The following is a 24,759-nucleotide window of genomic DNA, read 5'->3' on the forward strand; positions in this document are numbered from 1 at the left end:
TCCAGCAATGTTTAGCTACTTAACATTTCAAACCTAGCTTCTCTTCTGGCACATCAAAGCCTTCAGACCAACTGCCTTTAATTCAATTAAGTCTCTCATACACACACACATACATAAACATAGACCACACTATTGCTCTATAATAAATTCCAATAACAGTACAAAAATTATTATATTTTCCTTACAACTGGGAGTATGTTTCTACTTGTGGGAGAGACTAGAACCAAGGGACACAGTTTGAGAATAAGAGGCCGACTGCTTAAGATGGAGATGAGGAGAAATCTTTTCTCTCAGAGTGTTGTTGGGATGTGGAATCCTCTTCCCCAGAGAACAGTGGAAGCTGGATCTTTGAATTTATTCAAGACTCATTTAGACAGATTTTTGACAGACAAGGGGGTCAAGGGGGACAGACAGGAAAGTGGAGTTGAGACCACAACCAGATCATCCATGATCTTATTGAATGGTGGAGCAGGCTCAAAGGGCTGAATAGCCTAATCCTGCTAAGTAGTTGGCCCCACCGTACCCTTCGGGTGTGCTGAATGACAGTGAATCTATTCTTTGGTTTTACTCTGGGGCTGCACCTGCTCTAAATAACCTAAGTTCACTGGCTGTCCCTTGTTGTAAGGGAATAGTGCCCAAATGAAGACAAGTATTGTGGATCTGTGGCTAGTTCCCAGCTTTCCATATGAATCTCATAACATTGATTTTGCCTCAGTGCTCTGAAGACCACTGGACCTCAGTGCACTTTATAGCCTGAGGGATGATAGCTACTCTGCACTGATCCCAGCTGAGAGGTCAAGGCACTATTTTTAATCTGCCTTCTGCATTTCTATTAATAGACTGTCATCATGTAGATTTAAATCTATTGTCCACAGCATAGTGTCAGTCATAGTAACACACTTCAGAATCAGATGGTCATTGGCTTAAATCCAGAGATTTAAGCACGTAATCCAGGCTGAGACTGCTGTGCAGAACTGAGGGAAATGCTGCACTGTTGGAGAACTTGGGAGGTCAGTACATTACCACGATGTCTTGGGCTGGGAATCCAGTGAGTGAGTATGGATCTTGGCTTTGAAACTCCAGTAAACCTGCATTTTGGGCCTTATTCCTTGAAGGAAGCATGAACGCTCATCACCTGGCAACAGAGTGCAGGGGAAAGGCATTGGAAATCTTGTTGCTAAATTGAAGCTCCATCTGCCCTTCTCGGGTGGATGGAAAAGATCCCATGGCGCTATTTTTAGAAGAGCAGTGGAGTGCTCCCCAGTGTCTTGGCCAGTATTTGTCCCTCACCCAACATCATTAAAATCTGATTATCTGGTTTCACAGGCGTGTGTGGGAGCTAGCTGGGGGGCAATCTGTTTGCCATGCATCCTACAATGCAACAGTAACAACACTTCAAAAAGCACCTCGTTGGCTGAGAAGCATTTTGGAACATCTGCAGATTGCGAAAGGCGTTCTATAAATGCAAATCCTCCATTCAGTACCAAAGCTAGTTTCTTTTCTTCTAAGTTTCTCAGCCTTGGTTACCCCTGTTGGACATGGGCCAGGTCCTATCCTGATGCTGAAAGATCAGGTACAATCCCTTTTTCTGGAGAATTTCATTCCTCTTTCTCACAGTGTTAGTAGGCTGATGGGTGTGACATGAACTGGCAATCTGGCTGTAGTTGTGTGGCGATGAATGTACACCAGCATTCACCAACAGTATCTTGGAAAGCTTGTACACTGGAGTGTGACTTTAGCTTCCATTTTGTTAACTGTGAAACTTAAACTTGGAAAAGATGGGCAACAACTCAGTTTGCAAGACCCTGGTGTATGATTTTCCTAAAAAATAAAAGCTATGTATTAATGCAATTTAGTCCCAATTACTGTTTGACGTATTATGAACAAATTTTAAAAATTAAGCTGTCTCTGGTAGGAGCAATTAGTGATTATGTCACTGCAAAGCAATGTTTTGTATTTCCCTTTCCCTCATGGGATTTCTCTATCAGCTTGTGGATAATTGCTCTTTAGTTAAATGGCAAGAAGAGAAGGTTGGATTTTCAATGTCTTTCCTCTGCATTTTGTTCACAGTATCACAGTATCAATTATCTTTATAGTGTTGAAGGAGGCTATTCATCCCATCGAGTCTGCACGGCTTTCTGAAAGAGCATTCCACCTAGTCCCACTCCCCTGCCTTATCCCTGTAACCTTGCACATTCTCTCTCTTCAGGCAGCAATCTAATTCCCTTTTGAATAACTTAATCGAACCTGCCCCCACCACCCTTTCAGGAAGTTCATTCCAGGTCTCAACCCCTCTTGGGTAAAAAAACCTTTTCCTCACATCACAATTAATCATTTTGCCAATTATTTTGATTCTGTGCCCTCTAATTCTTTATGTTCTCTTGTATGTGAACAGTTTCCTACTATTTACCCTGTCCATGCCCCTCAGGATCTTGAATACCTCTATCAAGCCTCCTCCCAGCCTTCTTTTATGCAAGGAAAAGAGTCCCAACCTTTTCAATCTGTCCTCATAGCTACAGTTCTTCATCCCTGGAATCATTCTTGTGAATCTCCTCTGTACTCTCCCCAATGCCTTCACATCCTTCCTCAAGTATGCTGCCCAGAACTGGACACAGTACTCCAGATGAGGCCTAGCTAGTGTCAAAAACAAGTTCAACATGACCTCCTTACTCTTGTATTCAATGCCCTTATTAATTAAGCCTAAGATACTATATGCTTTATTAACTGCTCTCTCAACATTCTCTGCCACCTTCAATGACCTATTCGCTGAGGTCCCTCTGTTCCTACATCTCCTTTAAAAGGCTCTCCCTTTATTTTATACTGTTTCACCATATCTTTCCTGCCAAAAGAAATCACCTCACACCTCTCTGCATTGAACTTCACCTGCCACTTGTCTGCCCAATCCGCCAATATGTCTATGTCCTTTTGAAGTTCAAGACTATCCCCATCACAGTTCAAAACATTTCCAATCTTCGTATCATCTGCAAATTTTGAAATCATGCTCCATGCACCACAGTCCAGGTCATTAATATATATCAGGAAGAGCAAGGATCCTAACACTGACCCCTGAGGAACTCCACTACAAATCTCCATCCAATCTGGAAAAACAACCATTTATCACTACTCTCTGTTTCCTGTTACTCAGCCAATTTCTTATCCAAGTGCCTACTCTCATTTTATTCCACAACCTAGAATTTTGTTCATAAGTCTGTTGTGTGGCACTTAATCAAATGCCTTTTAAAAAGCTACATACACCACATCAACAGTGTTCCCCTTATCAACCCTCTCCGTTACCTCCTCAAAAAAACTCCAGCAAGTTAGTTAAACATGATTTTCCCTTAATGAATCCATGCTGTCTTTCCTTAATTATCCAGCACCTGTCTAAGTGAGTACTCATTTTATCCCATACTGTTGCCGGGTGATGAGCATTCACACTTCCTTAGGGGAATAAGGCCCAAAATTCAGGCTTCTGGGAAGTTCAAAGCCAAGATCCATTCTCACTCACACTGGATACCCAGCCCAAGATGATGTGGTAATGTACTCCTGGCTGATCTCCCACATTCTACACTGTGGTTATCCAAAACTCTGCTGCCCATGTCCTAAATCACATCCAATCCCCTTATCCTATTAACCCTGTGCTTGCTGACCAACATTGGCTCCCTGTCAAGCAACGCTTTGATTTTAAAACTCTCAACCTTTGTGTTCAAAGCCCTCCATGGTCTCATCCCTCCCTATCGCTGTAATCTCCTCCAACCCCACAACACTCCAAGATATCCGCGTTCTTCTAATTCTGGCCTCTCGAGCATCCTTAAATTTAATTGCTCCACCATTGGTGGCCATGTCTTTAACTGGCTGGGCTCTAAGCTCTGGAATTCCCTCCCTAAACCTCTAAGCCTCTCTACCCCATACCTTAAAACCTATGTTTTTGGCCAAGCTTTTGGTAATCCAATCTAATATGTGGCTTGGTGATATATTTTGTTATATAATACTCCTGTGAAGCATCTTGGGACATTTTATTATATTAAAATTGTTGATTTTGTTCTAGAAAATTTTTGTTTCAGTTTTTCAGTAGCTTCTCTGGTTTGGTTTTCCTTTTCATTTTCTTTCATTTTACTTTTTGTTCTGTTTTACCTCTGCTTTTCTTTCACTGTTCCCATTCATTATTTAGAAAAAAAAATCCTTTTCTAGCTGTTGTTTCATGATTCGAATGTGAGCTGTTCCCACTTTGATGTTGGTTCAACTGATTGTACTAAGACTTGTGTAAGCCAGTCACATCTACCATACCCACTGACTGGTGCTGGGATCAGAATGAAGCCTTTCACCCTCTTTCATACAAAATGGTCCTCACAGAGAAGGATGATGATTCACTTGCAACAGACTGGCAATTGCAGAAGATGTGGAAGCTTTCCAAGGTAGCAGGGCTGGAAAAACGTATGGTCCATAACTTCCGTAGGAGTAGCAATCAAGTTGGATTCCCACTCCGCTTCTAGTTACACCCACTGAAAGGGAGCCGCTCTCCTTTCTCATCCGACCTCCTGACTCAGGCCAGGTGAAGACAGTGTGAGCGCAAGGTCTTGTGTCAAGAACAGATGTGTCAGAGGTCAGGAAGCCACACCCCCTTTATAACAGCACTGAAAGTCACCATAGTCCCAGAGGGCAATAGGCTGCTCTTTCATTAAAGAGAGGTAACTGGTGGTAAGTTTAACCTGAAGGTCACCACATCTCAGGTGATGGGTGAGATTGAGAAGGCAGGGCCTTCATGGATGACATCAGCCAACATGGGAATTGAACCCATGCTGTGGGTATCACTCTGTGTTGTAAACCAGCTGTCCAGCCTATTGAGCTAGGTGACCCCCATAAAGCAGTTAAGTTTAAAGGACCAGCGCACTTTCAGAAGCCAGGGAAAGATAATTTTGCAAGGTAAGTGGATAGGATTGGAGGGTTGGGGGTGTGGGGCTTGGGTGACCTGTCATGGGTGGGGGACTCAGGTGGTCAGTCTGGGGTGGTCAATGGGGGGTGTCGGGTGGTCAGTGGGGTAAATTCAGCAGGGGCAGTGGTCAGTGAGCAGATTGGATAGTCAGTGCAGGGTGTAGTCAGTGGGTCGGGTTGGGTGGTCAGTGGGGGAAATTGGGTAGCCAGTGGGGGGGTAGGCAATGGGGAGGTGTCGGGGGTAGTCAGGGTGTGGGGAGGGTATTCGGTGGTGGGGGGTAGTTGGGGGCGTTGGTGTAGTCAGGAGGGTGGGGGTGTAGTTGGGGGTTTGGGGAAAGCAATCGGGGGGGGTGGTGGGGTGGTAGTCAGGGGATCCCTTGGAGTGTCAGGGGCATGGATAGAGACCCGGGGGTGGGGGTGGGAGGGGGGCGGAGAGATGGGTGCGTTCAGTACTATAGTTACTCAGAAGTTAGAAGTGGTTTTAACTCTTCTAACATTTTCTGGGAAACAGGCATGCCAGCTGGTGGCTAGGAGTTTTGGGCCCCACCTGCCTGCCTCAGTTCTCACCCTTGCAAAAATTCAGCCCAATATGTGAGCACTGGCATATAACCATTTAAAATAAATAGGTTAAGATCTCCATTAAGATACAGAGAGAGAAATTTCACATGAATACAGGAAGCATTTGTAGAATATGTTTTTTTATTTATTCATGATGTGTAGTGACACTCCAGCCTTAGCAACCCTGAAGGTATTGAATCAACTATGTAAAGGCAGATGGAGTTTAATGTTAGGAAATGTGGGATCGTCAGTTTTGGATGTTAGAAAAAACAAAGCGGAATTTTTTTTAAACAAGATTTTTTTTCAAGTTTTTTTTTAATCAAGAGAGGCTAGGAACCGTGGAGAAGCACAGATTTAGATGGGTACACAAATCACAGGAATAACTGTGGATAGGTACAAAAAGTAATCAGAGATCAGAGGGAACCCAATGGAATCTGCTCTCTATGTCTGTCGGCTGAAATTCAAAAGTGAGGAATTAATGTTTTAGTTTTACAGAGTATTGGTCATTCGAACATACAAGGTAAGAGCAGGAGTAGGCTGCTTGGCCTCTTGAACCTGGTCCACCATTTGATAAATTCTAATTGTAGCCTCAACTCTACTTTCCTGTCCCCTGTAAATTTGTTAATCAAGAATCTATCTATTTCAGCCTTAGAAATATTCAACAACCCAGCCTCTACAGCTCTCTGGGGAAGAGAATTCCACAGACTAATGACCCTCCGAGAGAAAGAAAATTCTCCTCAACTCCATCTTAAATGGGAAGCTGGAATATTGTGTTCAGTTTTGGAAGGATATTGTGAACCTGGAGGGTGTGTAGGATTAAGTTAAAAGGACAGGTAGCATAAACTTAGATTGCATTCCATTGAGTTTAGAAGGTTGAAGGGTGATCTAACTGAGGTATTTTAATATGACTAAATGTTCTGATAGAGTGGATACAAAGAAGCTATTTCCTCTGGTGGGGGAATCCAGAACCAGGGAGCACAATATTAAAATTAGGCCTAGGCTATTCAGGAGTGAAATCAGGAAGCATTTTTTTTGTTTGCATCACGTGTAGAAATCTGGAACTTTCGGCTGTACGAGGCTGTGGATGCTGGGCCAATAGGGGATTCTCAAGGTCAGGATCAATGGCTTTTGTTGGTGTCAATAGTTATGGATCAAGTGTGTGCAGTTGAAGCAAGTAACAATCCCAAGGGACTGAATGGCCTACCCCTGTTCCAGTGAGGCACTGGAGTTTCATGTAGGCCTGACCAAAGTAATAGTGGCAGGTTTCCTTCTCTGAGGGACATTAGTGAACTATTGGATTTTGACAATAATCTTACTTGCCCATAAGGGTTGGAATTTAGTTGGTGAGGAGGGATCTCCGATTATAAGCCTGAAAGCCCTGCCTCAGCTGTTTGTGGAACCCCCCTAGCCAAATGTTTCACCCTCTAACAACAAATTAATCACCAATGTGTTTCCTGGCCCTTTAAAAGATGGCTGACCACCTCAGAGAGCTGCCAGCAATCAGAGCTCAGTTGTCCCAGCAGTGCCACCTGAAGTGGTGACCATTGTTGGGATTGTACCCAGCAGAGAGGACACCATGGGAGCAGGCACCCTACCAAACAGCTAAATGCGGTGTGGGGCACCAGAGTCAGTCATGCTTCGGTGAGGGGTGAGGTGTGTCTGGTGGAGATGTTGCGGGGTGACCACTGGGAGGTTGCACTGTAGAACACAGCTTGCCTGATGAGGAGGATGGCACCCTGAGCCTCCAGGGAGACCACCAGGGTGTGTCAGGCCATAATGGTGGGAAGGAAACATCCCTCCCCTTCCCTTGCCATTTAAGGGGACCCACCCTGCCTCCTAGCCCATCCCTTAAGTAAAATTCAGGGCAAATGATCAGATAAATTGAATCCAGTTTTATAATTTACCTTGATGACATTTGAGCCCATGACTTCTGGTGTAGTATCATAAACCCCTAGGCCACTGTACCATGGTGCCATTTTTTGACTTGTGTTGTTGACTGGTGTCAGGGCAGAAAGCTGCCACTAATAAATAGGGACTGACTCAACCCTGAGTGTTATATGAACTAATTTCTGGGATTTGATCCATTGGGGGTGCCAGTTAAATGTGGTACTTTTTTAAAAAACAAGGTTTTGTATAGTTAATCCTCCTGATGCTTCACAGTGTGTGCCAGCAAACTCACTGATATTTTCTAGCAGCATGGTTTTTGTTGAACTGGCAGAGCACATTGCATTATCAAAATCACAGGTTAATTTAATATTCTCGAATCCTGCCTATTTGAATCAAGGCCCCTTTTAATTGGGTGCTTTTGCGATACAAAAATCAAGATGTTCCTTCTCTTTTTTTAGGCTGAACACAAAGAGACTAACGACACTGTGAATGCTGCCATTGAAGACCTGTGCAAGGAGACCAGGCACCTCCGCAGACAGGTATCTCTCTCAACCATAGTGACAGAATGAGCCTATAAGGTTCTGATCAACTAATGATAAAGACAGTATCCAGAACCACTATGATGTTTGAAAATAAACACGCCTCCGTCATGGGAAACTTCAGCTTCTAGCTCTGTAACTGACAATGCTATACAGAGATACATAGAAAATTGTTTTAAAATTCGTTCTGAGGGGGTGACATTTATTGCCAATCCCTAGATGCCCTGAACAGGTCGTAGTGGACTATTTTCTTACTAGGTCACTTCAGATGGCACTTGTGAGTCAACCATGTTGATGTGCGTTTTGAGTTATATATAGTACAGTCCGGGTAATAAGGGTCTTTCCTAAAGAACATAGTGAATCAGTTAAGTTTTTACCATGATTTGACTGCATCATGGCTGCTTTTACACCAGACATGCAGACATTTAAAAAAATTGAATTTAATATCTCAATGGTGGGGTATGAACTCACGTCCTCCACATTAAGCCCCTGGGTTATTAGAATAAAAAGCAAAATAAAAAAATACTGCAAGAGCTGGAAATTTGATAGAAAAACAGACAATATTGCAAATACTCACCAATTCAGGCAGCATTTGTGCAGAGGCTGTGTTAACGTTTCAGGTCAATGTCCCTCCCTCGGAACTGGGAGAGGTTAGAGGTGAACAATTTTTCACCAACTACCGGATTATTAGTCCAGTTGCTGAACCACCAGACAGCCACAACCTTGTGCTTTTGTCTGGCATCTAAAGCACGTGAACTGTTACAAAGTCTATTAAACATTAATGTAATTCACTTCCCACCTCATGTTATTAGCTGTATTCAAAATAAGGGCATTTCCAGCCATGTAACATGTGTAACTAGACTTCGCTGTGAGTCAGGATTGTTCTGTCAAATCTTCTGTGTGCTCAAGAGCAGCTAGTTAAGCAGTCAGTGAAAATTAGCTGCATTGTTATCTCTCTTTCTATGGTGAGTAAGGTCGTTGCAGTGATCTTGAATGACCTGTTTTGAGGAAAGTGCAAGAACTCATGGTGTGAAGAAATGAGGAAAGGTACTGCCTTGGGGCAGATACCCATGACTACTGCTACTTGAGTGTCAAATTGATTTCCAAATGAAAATATCAAACTCACATAGCTGAATGGGAGTGAGAAATGTCCCTGTGTTTTAAAATCCAACAATGTGGTAAGATTTAACTGCTTTGATTTTCCAGTATGAATCTGTCCACCTGCAGTGGATATTCTACATTCCTCTATGATTTCTTTCTCTCTCTCTCTCTGTTTGTGTCTCTGTTACTACATTAATGATACAGAGCAGTCAGGAGTGTGCTGTAAAAGGAAACTTGTATTTGTCACTGAACTGATGTTAATGAGTTGATCGCCTTCAAAAAAAATCAAACAAAGCCAAAGGAAACAGGTATTGCCTCAGCAAAGCAAGAGTAACAGATGTGAAATAATATTTCTTGCATTGTTCTTATTATAGTTCCCCCATGTTTAGACATACAAATTATAACCTGAATAAAATTTATACAAATTATAATGTTTTCCAGAAAGAATGAGTGAACTGATCTATAAGTAACAACAAAGCAGGCTGCTATATTGGATGGAAGGGTATGTTTTTATACTGGAAATCAATAATGCAAATCTCAAGGCAATATTACACAAATTGGCAGCATTGTTTCTTTTCTTATAATACTCCAGTAGAATGTATTGATACTAAAGAACTCCTGTTTATCTATACTGCGGGTGTGCAGAACCGTTCATTCCGGCACCCTCTCCTTAATTCGATGGTGGTACAGCCGCTCCATGATTTCCCTCCTTAAAGTAAATGCTTTCCCTGTTTATCTTGCACTGTTACTCTCTCAGGTGCACCGCCCTATTTGTGAATGAAACAGCTCCAATCACTTGGGCTGCGTCGCACAATAAACTGGCAATATCCAATATTATCTGTCACGTGCAAAGCGGCGCTTTAGGCACTGTTCACAAGGCTGGCATTTATTACCCAACCCAAGTTGTCCAAACTTTGTTGGACTGAGGGACTTGCTAGTCCAGTTGAGTGAATAATTAAGAGTCAACCATGTTGATGTGAGACTGGAGTCACATATAGACAGAGCAGATAAGGGAGGCAGGTTCCTTTCATAAAGGTCTTGTCACACCCCACCAACTTTGGGTACAAAATCAGTTGCTGGGCTCATCAGTCTGTGGTTTTCCCTATGTTAAAGTGAAAAGCAACAGAGTTTTAAATGGGTAATAAGAATTTAAATAGAATTACCTATTTTTACAGGGTAATATATAAAAGGCATTTTACATCCAATTAGTCCAGCTTTATTAGTGTTATGTTCTCCTCTTCTACGATGTAAATGTACCAATCGTACACAGGGATTGGTGAAACAATAATGTGGGTTCTTTAATTGAAGATAAGACTGTACACAGATAATGTTCACTGGGAGACTGTAAGGCACACGCCTGACCTCAGCCACTGCTGTCTGCAGACAGACTACAAATCATGGGGCAAGCATGTCACTTCCTGTTGAGGCAACAATGATTGACAGTAGTTTAAGATATGCTCCCTTAAAGATGCATGCACATCATTTCACAACATCCTTATTTTTTCTAACGAAAGGTTTACTTTACAGAATTAAACTACTTACCAAATAGCAAAACAAAATAACATAGGGTGGAACTTTATGGCCCCGTTGTGGTGGGGGCGGAGCTGGAAAATGCGGTGAGCCATCCAAAAGTCCATTGACTTTGGCAGAACTGGAAAATCTTGCTCTCAGGAGGGGCAGTAAAATTCCGCCCATAGTGCTTGAATGTACTTTTACACAGAGCAATACATTTACCAGCCTCTGAGATGTATTGGCGGTTTACTTTTCTGTCAAGCTGCAGTTTGCTGGAGAATGTTGCACGTTTTCAGAATACTGGTTAGGAGTGCTTTGTGTTGTGTCTCAGACCATGTTCTGTGCACAATACTAATGTGCAGTGTTTCTGGTTGTGGTATTGCTCTGATTTAGCATTTGTTTTGTTGCACTGTCATACCATTTGGTGTTCATACTTGATATGATCTTGGTTCTGGGCACATGCAGATGGTTTCTATTGGTTTCCAGGTGCCATCAGTTGGGTGTTGGACTCAAACTTTCTGTCCAATGTTTGGGTTGTGTAATTTGTTCCCTCACGCTGGTCACAGGCATCTTTCATCTCCCCCTGTTTTCAATTAATACCCCTGGGAGTATCGATGAGTGATGACTGGGGATGGTTATTCACTCTTGTCTGCTGAAAGTGATTCTGTGTTGGTTCTGCAGTACGATGAAGATTGCAGGTTCAGAATGGGTATACATACCTGGTTCAAACAGTGTCATGTTGCCTGTCCACTGATGATCTGTGTTTCAGAGTTAGGAGATCTTCTTCCAGTGTAAGCACAGGGTTTCTTATGGTGTTCTGGTGGCCCCCGCTCCTAATCATTGTCTTGATGTTGTTGTGGGTGGTGACCGAAGACAGGTCCTTACAGACCAGTGGGCCTACAATCACTGCACCTGAGGTGTCCATGATATTAAGTTGTTGTAGAGGCACATGAGTGTAACGGATCCCAGGGATAAAATCTGCGAGTCATTGTACACGAGTTTGGTGTTGGTTGGGTGAATCATCATTTGCTACTTCAGTGGGTACATACATTTCAGTGTGCGAAGTGCAAGGATGTTTGCACTTGCACTACTATTCAGTTTTGTATATAGGTTATGCTATATACATGTATGGGCATATATAACGGAAAGAGGAAGAGAATTCTGAAGGTACCACTGTGCCAATACATTCCTTGATGTTCTCCGTGCTGAATGTCGACTCACTTCATGTCTCAATGGTCTTGATCATCCTCATTATCTGACTGTATAGCTTGGCTATGTTGATGGTCCTACGATCTTTACCGCCCCCCACCCCGGCAAGGTAAACCTAATCCCTTGAACTTCTTGTTAGCTTAGAACCTCAACTGGGAGAAATTTCAAATCATTAAAGGAACATAGTCTGCTTGATCAGCTACAGGCTGGGTCCTGAGATAAAATCATTTTTCTCAGGAGTTTTCAGCCTAGCAAAGTTATTTTAGGATAAAATATACATAGAGGTATATTATAGCAGAATAAGCTATTGTTAAATTTCCCTATGTCATCTCTTAGAATTCTAACTTAGAATTCTAGGATGTTGTTTTTATTTGTGAGCACGTGAGAATATAAATGTGAGACTACCTCACTTGTATATTTGTTTATTAAATGTTTATTATTAAAACCAACTTATAAATGAGGATCATATACTAGCATAGATGATAACTAAAGTTATATCATGCCAATTGTGTTTAAGATGACATATAAAATTTGAATCCACCAGAATAAACAGTTTGGATATACAAACAAATATTGATTAAAGAGGATTATACTTACAACCCAGTATAATTACTAAGGGTATTAGTGTCTTTGCATTAACCACAGAGGAATTCTAATGGTCTAGAACTCAACCCATGTGTCTAAAATGGGTGAACTAACTGTTCCCTAGCTATGGTGGCTGTTTCAATAGAAATGTCTTAGTTAAAGTCATGCAAACCTCCACTGTGCATTGTTTTCAACAAAAACAAGTTGTTGTTAGCTCTTATCAAATTGAAGAACCTTGACGACAATGTTGCCCATGTCTAGAAAATGCAGGTGGATGGATGGATGGATGGATGGATGGATGGATGGCTGGATGGATGGATGGCTGGATGGATGGTTGGCTGGATGGATGGATGGATGGCTGGATGGATGGATGGATGGATGGATGGCTGGATGGATGGATGGCTAGATGGCTGGATGGATGGATGGCTAGATGGCTGGATAGATGGATGGATGGCTGGATGGATGGCTGGCTGGATGGCTGGCTGGATGGCTGGCTGGATGGCTGGCTGGATGGATGGCTGGTTGGATGGATGACTGGATGGCTGGATGGATGGATGAATGGATGGCTGGATGGATGGCTGGATGGATGGATGGCTGGATGGCTGAATGGATGGCTGGATGGCTGGATGGATGGATGGCTGGATGGATGGCTAGCTGGATGGCTGGATGGCTGAATGGATGGATGGATGGCTGGCTGGATGGATGGCTGGCTGGATGGATGGCTGGATGGATGGCTGGCTGGATGGCTGGCTGGATGTATGGCTGGATGGATGGATGGATGGATGGGTGGATGAATGCGTCCCAAAAACAAGGTAACTCAAGGACATGTTATGAGTTTCTACATGTGGCCCTCCTGGCAATGGTTCAAATGCTGTTGCACTGTCCTTTAATTATATGCCTGTTAATCTAATTAACATTTTAATTTGCCAATCAAATATATTTTCTTTACAGCTAGACATTTCCTGGACCTTGTCTTGATGCTGTCAGCTATGTGTCTTAGTTGGTTGGAATGCTGTACCTGCCTGGTTTTTGGATGTGGCTTCTCATAACGTTGAACCACTTGTTCCGGCCTTTGCTTTCTGCATTGGTGCTTCCAATGTTCTCTGGTGCCACATGTTTCGCATACAGCCCTTACAGTGTCATCATCCCGGTTTGGACTGGTCTCTCCCATCTTCAAGCTGACAGTGCAGCCTTGCAGTGTGGGTTAGGAGAATACCTGTGCCTGAGCTGAGAGCACAGCATGCAGTCCAATGGGCAAAGCTGCCACCAGTCAGCCAGGTGGAGTCCGGCGGAGGTGGGTGGGGTTTCGCGCAGCCATGTGGCGCAGTAAACTCTGGCCATCCAAGTGGTGGCCAGCACTCTCCAGGACGTGTTAAGGGGCCTTCAAATGTAACCAAGACAGGTTCTTAGAACAACCAAGCTAATCCACTCATCTCTCTCTTTCATTCTGCAAGAGGAGTACATCAGGAGCATGGAGACTGGTGACCTAGCTGTATGCCTTGTGGCGTACAGAGAGCAAAGACAATGGAGAAGAGAGTGACGGAGGTGCCTGGCTGTGCAGAAGGAGGAGCAGCACCCTCAGGAAGAAAGGGCAGCTGGGGCTCCCACACACGCCTTCGAAGAGCCACAGCAAACCACTGCTGGTCAGTGTCTAGCTGGACCCAGGGTCTGTAGATGCCGCCTTTCATTCCTGCAGGTGACTGAGAAGCAGTGTCGCCGAAGACTGCACATCCAGGGAACTGGCTGGTCACATCTGCCCACTGTTGCAGGATTTGGCGCCGGGGGCATGGAGGGCATCCAATGCCAGTGGCCATGAAAGTGACTGTGGCACTCCAGTTTTACACTAGCAGCTCCTTCAGGGTCCACAGGTGATCTCTGTGGGATATCACAAGCCTCCACCCACAAATACATCCATGAGGTCACGGATGTCATCTTAGCGAGGGCACACAGTCTGAAGGCGGCAAAGAGCACAGGGAAGAGGCCCTGGACTGAGACATCTGCCTTTATCTTGTGCAGAAACGTTTCACATCTAAGTGACATGAACACGGCTCATCAGAACAAGGAGCCACAGGCAGGGAGACATTCTTGGGAATTTATTTACAATAATGAACATTATGTACAAGTGATTAACACCCATGCCCAGGCTTTACAACTACATTTTCTTAATCTTCTTAACATTGCTAACCCTGCCGCTATGCCTTGGTGCTCCCTGGACATCCACAGCGGAGGTAGAGGCAGCCTGCTGACTGCTACACCCTGTCTGTAATGTCCCTGATGGGTGTCCTCTGGAGGGCTGAGACACGGAGGACTCCGGCCTGCTTTAGGGGTCCTGCTGTGCGGCAGTGACACTTCCCTTGGTTTGTGGAGCTGGAGCTGTGGGGATCACAGGAAGAGAGGATTCGGATAGGCTATACACTCCTAGAGTCACCTGGGTGGATGACCCCGGGATGTGCCTCTGTTGATCCTCCTCGCTATGGATGTCCAAGGGTCACAGACTGACTCCTTGAGGAGAAGGGGAAGCTGGAGTGAGATTGAGCTGCTGAGCACCCTTCTCACATTGATACTTTTGGAGGCCAACTATGGCATCAGCGATGGAGTTCAGCCCGCCAAGCAGTGCAGGAGTGATGTCCTGGACCAAGGTCTCCATGGCAGCTTCCATCCTGCCAGTGTTGACCTCGATGCGTTGCAATGCCAATTCTATCACCTCAGAATGAAGACAGAAGGACTCCTCCATCGTGCCTTGCAGTCTGAGGAGCGCAGCAGACATCCCTTCCTGATGTTCCCGAGCTTGCCTTTGCAGCTCCAGCAACTGAGGTATGACCGAGTCCAGAGGCTCGTCATCTGACTCAGAATCAGCAGATTTATGGCCTCCAGCAGTCCTCTGAGTGCCAGACACCAGGGAAGTCCCTGCCTCCACCTGCTGTAGATCAGACCATGTGATGTGCTCACCAGATTCTGATCCCAAGGCTACTCTAAAGCTAGGTCGCACCAAGGTGTGTGTCTCTGTGCTGGTGGAGGGTGTGGGTGAGCGCTGTGATGGGACTTAAGGGAGGGTGCCTTCAGATTCCTCTTCAGAGGTTTCTTCAGTGCTTGATTGGAGGCCCTGGGTCATGGACTCTGTTGGCTGTTTGACAGATGTGCCTGTGAAAGCAAGGAGAGATAATTAGTGTAAAGCAGTGGCCTGTGAAAGAGGACACATCACTCACAGCATGGTTATCTGATAGATGCTGCACTGCTGGATCCTCACTTGGTAGAGCAGCGGCGACCTCACTGTTAGCACAGGACCAGTCCTGGTCATCACTGACCAGTTGGATGGCTCTGTTTTCAAAGTCCGTGTGGACCTTGATTTCAGGCATTCCTTCACCAGTCTGCTACCTCTCCTGCATGAACAGAGGTGGAGAAAATGTAAGCAGGGCACCAGGCCAGATGATAAGTATGCCTGGCATGTGTGGGTGGTGAGTGGTCCCATGGATGGGATGACGACAATGAAGGTGTGTGTGAGATAGTGAATGGTGATATCCCATGAGTGAGTGAGATCCTGTAGATGTGTGATGGGTTTCTGAGTTGAAGGTGATTTTTTTTTTATTCATTCATGGGATGTAGGCTTCGCTGTCAAGCCAGCATTTATTGCCCATCCCTAGTTGCCCTTGAGAAGGTGGTGGTGAGCTGCCTTCTTGAACCATTGCAGTGTAGGTACACTCACAGTGCTGTAAGAGAGGGAATTCCAGGATTCTGACCCAGTGACAGTGAAGGAATGGCGATATATTTCCAAGTCAGGATGATGAATGACTTGGAAGGGAACCTCCAGGTGGTGGTGTTCCCATCTATCTGCAGCCCTTGTCCTTCTAGATGGTAGTGGTCATGGGTTTGGAAGGTGCTGTCAAAGGATTCTTGGTGAATTCCTGTAGATGGTACACACTGCTGCTTCTGGGCGGTGGAGGTGGAGGGAGTGAATGTTTGTGGATATGATGCCAATCAAGCAGGCTGCTTTGTCCTGAATGGTGTCAAGCTTCTTGAGTGTTGTGAGAGCTGCACTCATCCAGGCAAATGGAGAGTATTCCATCACACTCCTGACTTGTGCCTTGTAGATGGTGGACAGGCTTTGGGGAGTCAAGAGGTGAGTTACTCGTTGCACGATCCCTAGCCTGTGAGAACAGTGGCTTAGCCTAGTGGAACAGAGGAGATCAATCCACCCTCTTTCTGCACTGGGTTGCTGTCCTCTTTTGCAGGGCATTGGTGCTGACCATCACTGCCACCATCTCCCAGGCTGGATTGGTGATGTTGCTGCCCTTCCTGCGGCCAGAGCAGGGGTAGAGGACATTGCGGCGTATCTCCGCAGTGTCCAAAAGGCGCTTGAGGGACACATATTAAACCTGGGGCTGCAGTCTTTTTGCCTTTCAGGGCCATGTCTTGTTTGCAGTATTTGTGGGCTGGAAGCACTTTGGGGTGTGTGCACACCTTTAAATATGGCTCCTGGGTGATGAAGCGGTGAGGTGATTGTGTGGCAGGCAAATGACATCCCGCCCGCTCTCGAAATGGCGTGGAGCTTAGAGTTTCCCAGGAATGCATAAATAATGCAGCGGGTTTGGGACAATACAACATGGGAAGCTGCCATTGTGGCCGATGATAAAACATCGCTTTTCCCACCCACTACTGCACTTAGTGCAAACCTGCGACAATTTCACCCAGTGTATTCTAAACTTGAGCTTCACTCATAATTGATCTTTGAGTGTTGACCAAATTCCTTCTGGATTTTTAAGACAGTTGTCAGACAGGCCTGACATATTCAGTCTGTGGAGGCCTTTATTGCCTACAGCAACTTTAATTTTAAGGCTTGTTTCACCGGTTCCAATATATTGAGGTCAGTAAAGCACAGCTCCACACATTGTTGGAACAAAGTAAACTCAGATAGGTGCTTTCCACTTGAGTGTTGGAAATTTTGTGGTCATCTTTTAGCTTTTTTTGCAGAATTTTTAATGCTATCTGGAGCTTTTGACAGCAATCTAAGTTTCTTCCAGGTCATTTAGAGTTAAATTCGCTCTGCCTTTGCTGAACATGGGTCACTGCTTGAGTATAATAGTGGCACTGTTGAGCATTCTCTACTTTTTGCCAGTTTAACTCTAAGCTCCACCCACAAAGCAGTGATTGGGTTGGAAGATAGCTACGGGCTTCAAAAATAAAATAAAACAATGAACAGTCTTTCTTTTGAAGGCTTCTTCTGGTTGTTACCGGATGGATCAACCTAGTCTGCAGTATTTTAACTTCCACAGAAGCAACAGTAATGGTCTCTCTCCTGTCTGTGAGTTCTGCTTACAGTCAGACCTCCAAACTCTACTACTTAATTCCTGTTCCTGCATAAACTTCGTAGCAGATAGGCCTTTGTTACTTAAGCTCTCGCAAACTTCACCAATGGGACCCAATACCTGCTGGTTGGAGTGAGGTCCAATCCCAGAATGAAGGCAGTGTGTGTAAAATCTCTATAAAGCTGCAGAATCGTTACTCGTGGTGAGTCTTGATAGTTATTCCACTTTTACACCAGCTCTTTCTTCTGTTGCATGTGAAGAACTGAGGCTTGTATATTTTGCAGTCAAATATTCAAAACCATGCTGCCATTTACTGCCACCATTTTACATTCTGCTCTTAGGCATAAATGTACCAATTAAACTCGAGGACTGGTAAAACGATAACGTAGGTTCTTTATTTGATGATAAGACTATTAAAGATAGTGTTCTCTGGGAGGCTGTTAGGTACATGTCTGACCTTGAACACTGCTGCTTGCAGACTGTCTACAAGTCCTGGGACTAATACATCACATCCTGTCGCGACAGCAGTGATTGACAGTAATTTAAGGTACACTCCCTTAAAGATGCATGCACATCATAATCACAACAATATGTAAGGGGCAATTACAGGAGAGATCAAACTTTAAGGGAATGCACATGGAAATTGGGAGTATGTTTACTTGCACTTGCCAATTTTGGATGAGTAATGCATTTGTACTTTCCAAGATTATAGAGTTTAAGTGTAGGGAGAAGTTTATGTCTAATTATCCACTTTTGTGTAATTTTATCTCTAAGAAAGTCCATAAATTGTCTTTAAACAGTTTGAAAACTGATTATTAAAGTGTGTGGTGACTGAGCCGGAGAATGGGATTCGTCTCTCACACTTCTCAATGGTTCATCATCTGATTAGTTCTTCCCTCTTTCTGAGGATTTAGAATCAGTACATTAAGGTGCTGCAATAACGGCATCACTTCAGAGCTTAATGATTTTGAGAGCATAATCTTTTTGCAATGGAGGTAATATTAATAAGGGTTTTTTTAAAAAGATTGCAGAGTTAACAATTTTCCATCTTTGTTTCTTTTCTATTAATTTTGTTCAGCTTGTAATTTGAACAATTAAGACCATAAGACATTGGAGCAGAAATTAGGCCATTCGGCCCATCGAGTCTGCTTCGCCATTCAGTCATGGCTGATAAATTTCTCAACCCCATTCTCCCGCCTTCTTCCCGTAACCTTTGATCCGCTTACGAATCAAGAACCTATCTATCTCGGTCTTAAATACACTCAACTATGTGGCCTCCACAGCCTTCTGTGGCAATGAATTCCATAGATTCACCACTCTCTGGCTAAAGAAGTTTCTCCTCATCTCTGTTCTAAAGGGTCTTCCCTTTACTCTGAGGCTGTGCCCTTGGGTCCTAGTCTCTCCTACTAATGGAAGTATCTTCCCCATGTCCATTCTATTCAAGCCTTTCAGTATTCTGTAAGTTTCAATCAGATCCCCCCCTCATCCTTCTAAACTCCATCGAGTATAGACTCAGAGTCCTCAAACGTTCCTCATATGTTAAGCCTTTCATTCCTGGGATCATTATCGTGAACCTCCTCTGGACCCTCTCCAGGGCCAACACATCCTTCCTGAGATACGGGGCCCAAAATTGCTCACAATATTCTAAATGTGGTCTGACCAGAGCCTTATAAAGCCTCAGCAGCACATTCCTGCTTTTATATTCTCGTCCTCTCGAAATAAATGCCAACATTGCATTTGCCTTCCTAACTACCGACTCAACCTGTAAGTTAACCTTAAGAGAATCCTGGACTAGGACTCCCAAGTCCCTTTGCACTCCAGATTTCTGAATTCTCTCCCCATTTAGAAAATAGTCTATGCCTCTATTCATCGTACCAAAGTGCTTGACCTCACACTTCCCCAAGTTGTATTCCATCTGCCACTTCTTTGCCCATTCTCCTAAGCTGTCCAAATCCTTCTGCAGCCTCCCCGCCTCCTCAATACTACCTGTCCCTCCACCTATCTTTGTATCATCTGCAAACTTAGCCAGGACGCCCTCAGTTCCTTCATCTAGATCATTAATGTATAAAGTGAAAAGTTGTGGACCCAACACTGACCCCTGCGGAACTCCACTAGTCACCGGCTGCCATCCTGAGAAGGACCCCCTTATCCCCACTCTCTGCCTCCTGCCAGACAGCCAATCTTCTATCCATGCTACTACCTTGCATCTAACACCATGGGCTCTTATCTTACTGATCAGCCTCCTGTACGGCACCTTGTCAAAGGCCTTCTGGAAGTCCAAGTAGATAACATCCATTGGCTCTCCTTTGTCTAACCTACTCATTATCTCCTCAAAGAATTCTAACAGATTTGTCAGGCATGACCTACCCCTGATGAAACTATGCTGACTTTGCCCTATTTCATCATGCACTTCCAAGTATTCTGAAATCTCATTCTTAATAATGGACTCTATAATCTTACCAACCACCGAGGTCAGTACAATCGGCCTGTAATTTCCCGTCTTTTGCCTCACTCCCTTCTTAAACGGGGGGTTACATTAACGATTTTCCAGTCCTCTGGGACCCTCCCTGACTCCAGTGATTCCTGAAAGATCACCACTAACGCCTCCACTATCTCTTCAGCTATCTCCTACAGAACTCTGGCGTGTAATCCATCTGGACCAGGTGATTTATCCACCTTCAGACCTTTCAGTATTCCTAGCACCTTCTCCTTGGTAATGGCCACCATACTCACCTCTGCTCCCCGACTCTCTTGAAGTTTGGGGATGTCACTCGTGTCTTCCACCGTGAAGACTGTTGCAAAGTACCAAATCAGTTGCTCCGCCATTTCTTTGTTCCCCACTACTACTTCTCCAGCGTCATTTTCCAGCGGCCCAATGTCCACTTTTGCCTCTCTCTTACCCTTTATATATCTAAAAAAAAACTCTTGCAATCTTCTTTTATATTACTGGCTAGTTTACCCTCATATTTAATCTTCTCCCTCCTTATTTCTTTTTTAGTTGTCCTCTGTTGGTCTTTGTAGGCTTCCAAACCCCCTGGTTTCCCCACAGCTCTTTGCCGCATTGTATGTTTTCTCTTTAGCTTTTATGCTGTCCCTGACTAGGGAAGTCAGCCATGGTTGCCTCGTCCTCCCTTTAGTATGCTTCTTCTTCCTAGGGATGAATTTTTGTTGTGTCTCCCAAATTACTCCCAGAAACTCCTGCCATTGCTGTTCCACTGTCTTTCCTGCTAGGCTCCTCTCCCAGTCAATTCTGGCCAGCTCCTCCCTCATGCCTCTGTAGTTGCCTTTATTCAACTGTAATACCGTTACATCTGATTCCAGCTTATTCCTCTCAAATTGCAGGGTAAATTCTATCATATTATGGTCACTTCCTCCTAAGGGTTGCTTCACCTTAAGCTCCCTTATCAAATCTGCATCATTACACATCACTAAATCCAGAATTGCCTGTTCCCTAGTGGGCTCCACCACAAGCTGCTCCAAAAAGCCATCTCACAGACATTCCACAAATTCCTTTCCTTGGGATCCACTACCAACCTGATTTTCCCAGTCTACCTGCATATTGAAATCCCCCATGATCACTGTAACCTTGCCTTTCTTACACACCTTTTCTATCTCCTGGTGTATCTTGTGCCCCACATCCTGACTACTGTTCAGAGGCCTGTACGTAACTTCCATTATGTTTTTTTCACCTTTGCATTTCCTCAACTCTACCCACACAGATTCTACATCATCTGACCCTACATCATTTCTTGCTATCGATTTAAATTCATTTCTTACTAACAAAGCAACCCCACCCCCTCTGCCAACCTGCCTATCTTCGATAGGATATATATCCTTGGATATTTAGCTCCCATTCCTGGTGCCCTTGCAACATGTCTCCATAATGCCCACCATGTCATACCTCCCAATTTTATTTTCAACTAAAGATGTAGAAAGAACATTAAGGAAAATATTTTTAGCATTGGGTAACTGGAGCGTGTCCTATGACATTGTGAATGACAAGTGTATAATATATTGTTCCATAACAAAAGGGAGGGTGTACAAGCGATGAAGAGAGTATTACTCTGCTGCTAAACTGGAGACGCCTTCAATGATCTGTCTCTTTAAGTTCACATGGTCTAATTCTGTTTTATCCTTTCATGGGATGTGAGCATCACTGATCAAGGCCAGCATTTGTTGCCCATCCTTGATTGCCCTTGAACTGAGTAGGTTGCTAGACCATTTCAGAGGGCAGTTAAGAGTCAGCAAGTGTGGGCCTGGAGTCACATGTAGGTCAGACCAGGTAAGGATGGCAGATTTCCTTCCCTAAAGAGCGTGAGTAAAGCAAATGGATTTTTATGACAATCAGTGATAGTTTCAGAATCACCATTGCTGAGACTAGCTTTCAATTACAGATTTATTAATTGAATTTAAATTCCACGAGCTGCTATGGTGGAACTTGAACCCATGATCCCAGAGAATTAGCTTGGTCCTCCGGATTATTAGTCTAGTGATGTCACCACTATGCCACCATCTCCCACAGTAAACACAGCCTGGAGTTGAGCAGAGTTCATTTGTGCTGTGAAGGAAGTTTGTGGATTGGAAGATTTCTTAAATTCTGTGAGGAAAAGAAAACAGTTTGAAATAATTGCATTACTTTCTCATTTTACCTGTCCTGACATTTTAACACATTTGGAGACTCCTGTATAAAAGAGCAAATTGCTAGAGACTTGAGAGAGATCTATGGACTGTGGGCTGTGAGGGAGGAATAGGATTATCATTCAAAATGGAAACCTGGGAGTTAGCAAAATGATCAACTGACCTTCACTGTCAGCGTTATGTAGAGGTAACAAGTTGAAAATGTGGGGCGGTATTTTCCATTCTGGAGACTAATTCCGGTGGCAGGCGGAAAAGTTGGTGTGATTCCAGCTGAATAGCAGAACACGCACGGTTTTCCACTTTTCGTCTCATTAATTATTCATCCACGATGAGCTTGATGAATCTTGTGGCTGGGCAGGCAGGAAGTCATTCATCCTGCCATTACCTCAAGGAGTTGAAGGTCCTGGTGCCATAGTTAAACTGCACCCAGACACACGTTCACACTTTGCAGTTCTGGAGCTCTGAGTTATTCTTCCAGAGTCCTTGAGGCCACACCCTGTACTGGAGAAGCTCACAGATGTGAGAAACCACATCCTGGGACATAAGAAGGCACCTCTGGCATTGCCTTTCACTCATCACTAGATAAGAGCACAGCCGGTGATACACCCACTGTCAGGTCAATGCTCATCATTGCAGTGGTCCATGTTCACCAGCCTCTTGACCTTCCAGAGGTCTGGTTGCCTCTTGCTGATCAGGCCCTTGCTCCTCCTGGCCCTGTGCCAACCAGTGACGGACCCTCCTTCTCCTCATCAGGGTTGCCTGCAGCCTACATCATCAACGCCTCAGTGGATGTATGAACTAATTGAAGCGATATATTTAGTGAACATGTCCTTTACAGGTTTCCCCCATTCTCAAAGCCAGCAGGTCAGTGCTAAACCCTTCACCTGGCTTCCGTCTAGACATGGCTTCTCCACCCATCCCTTCCAGGCAAAGAACATCCTGGAGGACCAGAGATGCGTGTTCCTCCTGTTCATACGTGCCTGCATGTGGAGACTTGCTCTTTGACCAGGCTGATGAGAGCCGTGTGTAGTTAGGCTCAGGCGGACACTTTTCCACTTGTCTCCACTGCCCTCGAAACTCTATCGAGATACCATTGCCTTGGCAGCATAGAAAGAGTAAGCGCATGATCCCTTGTCAGCCACGGCCATTCATCCAGATAGATGGAGTTCTGGAGTCATGAGTTGGTTTCCTCTCCACCAGCCATGCCCCTTGGAGACATCCACTTCCCTCCCTCCCTTCACCCCTGCCTCTGACTGCAGCCAATGGCAAATAGCCCAGAATGAACGGCAGTTCCACAACTTGCTGGGATCTTGATGTTATGGGACAAATGATTCAGGAACAAACCTGCTTTAGTGCAGGTTTAACCATAGAGAGGGGAACACAAGTGAGCACGGTTGACATCCAGTTGCCTTGTAATTATTAGGGTGTCTCTTTAATCAGCCACATGTGCTGACCTTGAATTCCACCCACCCAAAAACTGACTGACTACGACCACTTTCTACCTTCCCCCTGCCACCCACCAACTTACACACCCAATATCACCATTCTATCCCTTCAGTCACCCTCAAACCTCCCCCCACCATTACCTTGGACACTATCACGATCCACATGCCTTTCCTCCCCTCAGAGCTGACACCCGTTACCGACCCATGCCCATCCTGGTCCTGCCTCCTCCTGTTATCTGAGTCGCTTGTCTAGTCCTCCTCGGTGACCCGCCCAATGAGACCTTCACCTACCAGACTCTGACTCTGGACCAGCCACCATACCACATCCCACATGCCCTACTGACTGTAACTCTTCCCTCCTATCATCAGTACCTTCAGTTCACCCCCCAGGACCCCATCATCGACACCACTGACATCCCGCTGCCTCCCTTCCCCAGGCACTCTCCTCACCCTTACCCCATTAGCCTGCCTCTCCTGTCCAGCCTCCACTCCATCCTTCCAGCCTACATCCACACCCACTCCAGCCTTCACCTGCCTCCCTTGTCCAGCCTTGACACAGTGTTTGCTAATGGCCCCCGAGTAAAGTTATGCGAAGTCCCCAAGCAGGAGAAAGTATGATCTACTGACCTGAAAGTTGTCAAAGTGAAGCTTGCCAGGTGCTTGCCACTTATATACAGTTGAGAAACAGACTGATCTAATTATCTGCTGGTGGAGGGTCTTAATTTGGAAGGGAAAGTAATCCTGGCGAGTTGGCCTTTTAATGAGCATTCATGAATGTGAATGAATGCAAATGTGGTTCCTGGCACAAATCAGCAGAAAACTCTAAGCCTTTAACCCACCACCAAAGTTGGGAGAACAAAATTCCAAACTAATTTCCTGCCGGCAGGAAACTGACTTTTTCCATCACGCCAAATTTTGTGCCCCCACTCACCACAATTCCTGCCGCTGGCAGGGGTGGAAAATTCTGCCCACCCTCCTTTATTTCTAATAGAAATAGGGGGCTGAAAATGACTCTGAACTGACATAGGTCAAGGACATCAAGTGAGTCAAAGA

General features: G+C 44.7%; 1 protein-coding gene across 1 annotated transcript in view; it reads left to right on the forward strand.

The window, feature by feature from the left end:
- LOC121289841 (catenin alpha-3-like) overlaps positions 1–24,759 on the forward strand; it is a 1,845,970-nt gene that overhangs the window by 770,989 nt on the left and 1,050,222 nt on the right. Inside the window, exon 8 of the mRNA XM_041209732.1 lies at positions 7,833–7,913. Coding sequence (XP_041065666.1) covers positions 7,833–7,913 — 81 coding nt within the window. The remainder of the gene's footprint in view (positions 1–7,832; positions 7,914–24,759) is intronic.

This window comes from Carcharodon carcharias, chromosome 17 (genome assembly GCF_017639515.1).
Source record: "Carcharodon carcharias isolate sCarCar2 chromosome 17, sCarCar2.pri, whole genome shotgun sequence".
In the NCBI taxonomy this organism is placed as follows: Eukaryota; Metazoa; Chordata; class Chondrichthyes; order Lamniformes; family Lamnidae; genus Carcharodon; species Carcharodon carcharias.